At 48.3% G+C, this 6,239-nt stretch overlaps 1 protein-coding gene across 1 annotated transcript; it reads right to left on the bottom strand.

Annotated features, from left to right (window-relative positions):
* Positions 1 to 261: 261 nt before the first annotated feature.
* Positions 262 to 6,019, bottom strand: PANX3 (pannexin 3). Its single transcript, XM_061202901.1, has 4 exons — positions 5,839 to 6,019; positions 4,904 to 5,046; positions 2,395 to 2,609; positions 262 to 901 (listed from the first exon to the last, which is right to left on the bottom strand). The coding sequence occupies exons 1-4, from the start codon at positions 6,017 to 6,019 to the stop codon at positions 262 to 264; spliced, it is 1,179 nt and encodes a 392-aa protein (XP_061058884.1).
* Positions 6,020 to 6,239: the final 220 nt, after the last annotated feature.

The following is a 6,239-nucleotide window of genomic DNA, read 5'->3' on the forward strand; positions in this document are numbered from 1 at the left end:
GTTTTTCTTCTGTCTTCATATTAAGCTCTAGATCTAATTTTTTTTAGCTTTTGGACTCATCAGCTCCAACTTTCAGATTTGTTTCCATGTATTGATTATATCTTCTCACCTTTGGGATAACATAATACAGGATGTTCGATTCAGCTAAATGCAAGTGTAGCAATCCTAAAGTGGGTGTTTTTGTATATTAGTGTGTGAGACTTGTGAAGAAGGGGAGAGATTTTTACTTTCCATAAAACTTCTTGCTTTGTGGTTTCTTAACTATGGATTTTCATCACACATCCCGTGGGTGAGAGGTTTACGTTTTGAGGGTTCTAAGCCAGCCAGTAAAGTCATGAAATCCACCACTGTGTCAATGTTGTGCTTCTGGGTGGTTGTGTCCTTCAGCGCACACAGGACACTCAACCAGCTAAAAGAGATGAGCTCAGAGATGTTGGCTCGGAGGAAAAGAAGGATCACATTGAGATCATTGATGGGACATCCCAGCATCTTTCCGCTGAGGAGGTCAAAAGCCGGGAGCATCTCATAGATGGATAGGAGCCGTTTGTCCCACCGACACAGCCGCGTGAGGTTGTATATTATCACTGGAACCAACAGGGTGTATATTGCTACACTGGAGAGACTAACAATCTGGAAGACAGACAAAGAGGTCAGCCTGCACGTGATCAGATCGGGGATGTGGGTCTCATCACGTAGCAGCCCTGTCTTGATGGAACAGCTGAATTCCTCTTGGAAGAAGACATCCAGGTGGAAGTGGCCAAGGTATAGGTAGGTGGCCGAGGTGAAGAAGAGCAAGAGGGAGTTCCTCAGGAGGTAGGCGGCCACTAGTGAGTGTGAGCGCTGCTTACAGGCCAGGTACCGCTCTAGCAAGGGGAATTCAAAGTATCGTTCTTTCCGAGCCCTGGGCAGGGGAAGAAAGGAGGCAAGATTAGGAGGGACCGTTTAGAACTGTATCCTGAGAGAGCCACGTGGGGAAGTAACAGCATCTGTGTATGCAACACGACATTATTGGCTCACAGGAATATCTGCCTTCTTTGAGCATAACCCCTCCTTTCCCTAAAAAGAGGTGTGTGAGTGTATCTTAATTCTCCAAGACATGAGTGCAATGCAGTAAACCCAGTGAATGATCAGTGAATAATGAATGATCACTCTGGATTTCTGCCTGGCAAGGCAGACTAAATCTCTAAGCTGAAGTAGGATCCTTAAGAAGCATTAAGACTTATTAACTTAGCACTGGATTGGGATTCTAAACAACCATGTTCTGGTTCTTGGTCTGTTTCCTTTGTGTATGATTTTTTTTTAAGGCCAGTTCATTCATTTTATAGAAATAAATCTGCTAACAAGTGTTTGTTGAGAGCTGTGGTGTTCAGGTAGATGTAATCCAGTCTCTGCCCTGAAGAAGCTTGCAGTCTGGCTTGTAGGGAAGGGGCAGATGAAACATGCAAATAGGAAATAAAAACAATGCTCGTTCTGTTGCTAAAATGATGGATACAAACCATGGTAGTTGTAAAAGTTAGGAGAGAGACATACAGTGTGAGCTGGAGTGTTCAGAAACCTCTATGGAGAATATTGTCTTAGGTTGGCCTTCCAAAGGTAGATAGGGTTCAGAAAGATAGACAGGAGAGGAGCTTTTTTCAGAGGATAGAGACGTACACAAACCTGAGGCAGAATATGGTTTCTAACCTTAGCTCAGCTGTGCTCTGAGGGGGCCTGCCCTGGCCACCCTATTTAAAACTGCACCCCCTCTCTGCCTCCCAGCTTTCCTGAGCCCCTTTCCCTGTCTTAGTTTTCTTTATATCACTTATCCTCTACCATATAATTTACTTATGTGTTATGCTAATTCACTGATTGTTTTCCCTCAATAGAATATAAGCTCCCGCCCCCAGCACACACACACACACACACACACCCGTATCCACAGCACCCAGAGCTGTGTCTGGTGCTCCTAAATGACAGATGAATGCTTAAATGAATGAATGGCTTGTTCAGGAGAAAAGAAGGAGACTGCCTAGGTGGAGTGGAAGGTTTCTGTCATTTAGTTGTTGAACAGGAGTCTGAGGAAGTAGTTGATGACAGTGTGTGGAGGGCCTAGGAAAACTATTTGGGAGAATTGGGATGTTTTTTCTGTAGGCCTGGGAGGAGCTATTCAGGGTTCTGAAAAAGTGGTCTTTCAGAGGCTAACCCCTTTGTGACTCAGTGGAGTCACCTATAAACTGGAGGCAGAGTCCCTTCCCTCTCCCTGTACAGAGATGATAGAAAGTCAATGCGGTGACGTGTTAAGAACGTTGAATTCTTGAGAAGGATGGCGCAGAGGATAGTTTAAAGATTACTCTGCAAGGTCTCATTTTAGGGCTCAACTGAGTTTTTCAGAAAGCAGTGGAGGAGACAACTCACTTCTCCAGCTCATCCCAGAACGCGTGCGGGTCCGAGCCCTCCTGCCGGATCTTCAGCATGTGCTGCACCAGGCGGATGGCGCGATTGTAGGATTTGTCCAGCTCGCTGATGATGAACCGCAGATCTGAGCTGAGGGCCGGCACGGCTGCGTACTGCCACAGCAGAACCGGCAGGTACATGGCCACGGCCAGGGCCAGCAGGGAGTAGGGGAGGGCCTGCAGGGTGAGAGCGAGCTGAGGAGGGAGGCCCAGGGTGGCCAGACCTTGCAACCTTGCAGACAGAGCGATGAGTGAGGGGCTCTCATTCCCTGGTTCCTGCCTCAGAAGGGGAGGGCAGAGAGAGAGAGAGAGAGAGACAGACAGACAGACAGAGACAGGAAGGAAGGAAGGAAGGAAAAGAAAGAGAGCAAGAGGGAGCGCTAGCTACCTGTCGCCATTCTCCATGCATGTTAGCCTGGGTAGCTAACTAGAGATCATGGCCAATGGTGGTCATGGCATCCTACGGGAGAGCATCTTCATTCTCAATCTTCCACTTTTCTTTCTCTGACTGCTCCAGGCATCCAGAGTCCATTAACTTTCCAAGTCCTGCCAGGGGCCCTGGCATGGCTGACTTTTACTGCGACCCTCCAGAGAGGAGGTCAGGTCCCATTTCCTCCACGTAGCCTTCCCTGCCTTCTCTCATGGGCAATGGCCTTTTCTCATCTTTGGATTCTTGGTAAGACCAAACTACGCCATCAGGCACTGTCTTGGAATCCTTGGGGGCTGTTTCTGGTCTGTATGTGTATAAGCTGACATTGAGGTATGCATAAAGCTGGTGTCCTCCACTACACTATTTGCTACCTTAGATAAAGGACTTTTCCTTATGTTTCCTTATCATACTCACCACACCTAACAGGTTGGACCCACTGTTTTGCCCACAGTAAAAACTCTACTCGTAGAGGCTCAGTTAAGCGACATTTTTGCTGGGTACTGAACATGCATTATTCATTCTTCGTCAGGTACTATCAGTATCTCTATTTTATAGACCAAGAAACTGAAGCATGAAAATGTTAAGTGCCCGATACAGGGTTACGTGTCTAGCAGGTGAGTGAGCAGGAGTTGGAACCAGCCAGTCCGATTTGGGGGCTTATTCCCTTAAGAAATACTGGACTATAGCTTCTCCTGAACCACAGATGCTTTTTATTTTAGAGGAGAGTTTGAAGAAAAAGAGAAAGGGAGGCTATTTGATTTGTGTGTGTGTGTGTGTGCGTGTGTGTCTGTGTTTCTGAACTAAACAAGAGAGAAAGGCTAGGAAAGGTATATTAGACCACGAGAGCAAATGAGAACATTTTCACTCCTAAGAAATGATGTTTCTTGAAAATGAACTTTTCACCCTAGAGCTTCCGTTTCAGTAGGCTTAAAGCGGAGCCAGAGAACCTGGGCTGAAAGAGCACTCAGGCCATCTGATGATCGACAATTTGACTCTTTTCTGACATACAAATCCCCTCTGCAGTACTTTGAACTTGTTACCATCTAGATCCTGCTTGAACACTTCCAGGGACAGACACCTCATGAACTCTTTCCATTAAGTCTCTGGTTTTGTCTGGGTCCTAGAACTGTGGCATTTTGAGGCCCTGTAAATTGTCAGAACTAGAAAACATTATGAGTGACTTCTGACTAAAACTGCGCCTTGGACATACATACTACTTCTGCTCCCACTAGAATGACAATAAAGGGACCCAAAAGACATAATCCTATAAGGACAAAGGAAACAGGAGAGGAGACAAGAGTCACAAAGTGCTGAAAGCTGGGAAGCCGCTGCGTGATAGAAGGTACCAGCCCGCGGAGAGGATGAGGAGTTGAGGTGGGTACAGCCAAGCTGTTTTCACCACAGAACCAGGAAGACTCAGGGATGGGAGGTACTGGCTGCGTCTGAACATGGGGCTGCAGGTGGGGCTGGAAACAGGAATATCGAGAAAACAGGCCCGCAGATCCTTTCTGAAACATGGTGCACTCAGCCGACCGCCCTTGTGGTTTATTCTTTGGAAACGTTAAACCAGACAGATTCTGCACTTGGGTCCATTGAGGGCAGGGGGAACATACTGAGAACGGGGGTGAGCTGAATGAGTAGTGAATGCTGACACCCACGGCTGAGTTCCCAGAGGGCTGGCAAACGAGCTTGATACCAACCGCATGCTGCCCCCTCCGCCCAAATTAGGGATTGAATGATTCTTCTTGGGAAAACTGACCAGCCCAGAATATCAGATTGCAGATACTGATATCTGGGGTTTTCCCAATGAAATGGCCCAAAGGGATTACTTTGAACTGACAGCCTCAGCCCTAGGCACAAAACTTCCAATCAGATAAAAGTGGGTGAGCAAATATGACCAGATATTTGAAGAATGCCTGAGACGTGAAAGTCAATGACCAAAATAAAAAAGCAGAGGCAGGCAGGAGAGAACCTCTCGATGCAGTTCTGCCCCCCTCCACCCAGCCGTGAGGCAGGCTTGACAGAGCCCCTGCCGCTTTACCTTGTGAGGCCAGAGGGATTTCGTCCTGTACTGGCCAGACTCATCCTGTTCGTGGTGAACCAGTGCGTCCCAGCAGGAACTGTCCACGTAGGCAGCCTGCCGGATGCTGAAGTTACTGGGACAGAAGCAGCTGATGGGAGACCCTGGAAGAGGAACACAGCTTTGAGGCAGCCCTGAGTGGGGGTGGAGGAATGGGCATCCAGGGCACAATCAGCTAAGAGCTTTCTGGCCATTTCCCAGGCCCTAGGTTTCTGGGTCTGCACTGTGGGTGAATGAAGAGGCAGTGGGAGGCTGACACACCTCCCTGGGAAAGGTGGTGAGCTCAGCACACAACCAGAAAAGAAAGCCAGCAATCCCAGTTCTCGGGAAAGTCCACGTTGTCTTTAATAGAGGTGGCAGATTTGCTGTGTTCATCTAGCACCTAGAACACTGGGTATACGTGTTTGTTAGTGTTCGTGCATGGGGCTGGGGCTCTTGGAGAGGAAGGAGTGGATTTATTCAGCACCTGTGATGCGCCAGACTCTCTCAGGCACTTAACTTAATATGTTCTCAAGTCAATAATCCTGGAGGTGGGGAGTAGAAAGAAGACTCCAAGAAGATAGGAGATTTATCTGAAGCTTGGCTAATTAAGACCTTTAGAGGTCATAAGTCCTGGAAAGATTATAGGATCCTAATCTCTTTCATCCACATGAAAATCAAAATAAAAGTTTAGTCATTGCAATGACACAGAACATACGAATACTGAAATTAAGACTAAATATTTCTTATTGGAAAATTTTAGAAATGACTTTCAAAGTTTTTTAACACCTCTGCTTTGCTGGTGCCCAAAACGGATGCATAGTCTGCCTTTTGGGTGATGCCCGGCCCGAGTCATGCGATCTAGACAGTGGGGGCTGACTCACTTCAGGGCCCACTGGGTCTTGGAAGCCACTTACCAGAGGAGAACTCCTGGGCAAATGCCAGCGACATCAGCAACAAGGGGAAGCCCACGGCTACGAACTTGACCATGCGGTCCAGGGGCAGTTCCAGGCGCAGTCCTTTGAGGCGGGGGCCCCTGCGGTCGGGCAGCAGGGCATCTGAGAGCATGTACTCTGCAGCTGTGTGTGCAAGCGACATGATGCCCCGAGCTTGGGCACGGGGGTGGCAGGAGGGGTCCCAGGAGAGTGGAGTTAGGAGGTGGCAGCTTCAGGCAGCAGGCTTTCAGCAGACGGTGCCTGCAGCCCTGGCCTCATGGATATCTGTGCGAGGAGCGGGCGCTGGTTCTCTAAATAACTGGCCAGGCCCTGAGCCAGGCACCTGGTAATTAGAGGGAGGCATAGCCTAGTGGGTCCTCGCT

This window comes from Eubalaena glacialis, chromosome 10, assembly GCF_028564815.1.
Source record: "Eubalaena glacialis isolate mEubGla1 chromosome 10, mEubGla1.1.hap2.+ XY, whole genome shotgun sequence".
NCBI lineage: Eukaryota > Metazoa > Chordata > Mammalia > Artiodactyla > Balaenidae > Eubalaena > Eubalaena glacialis.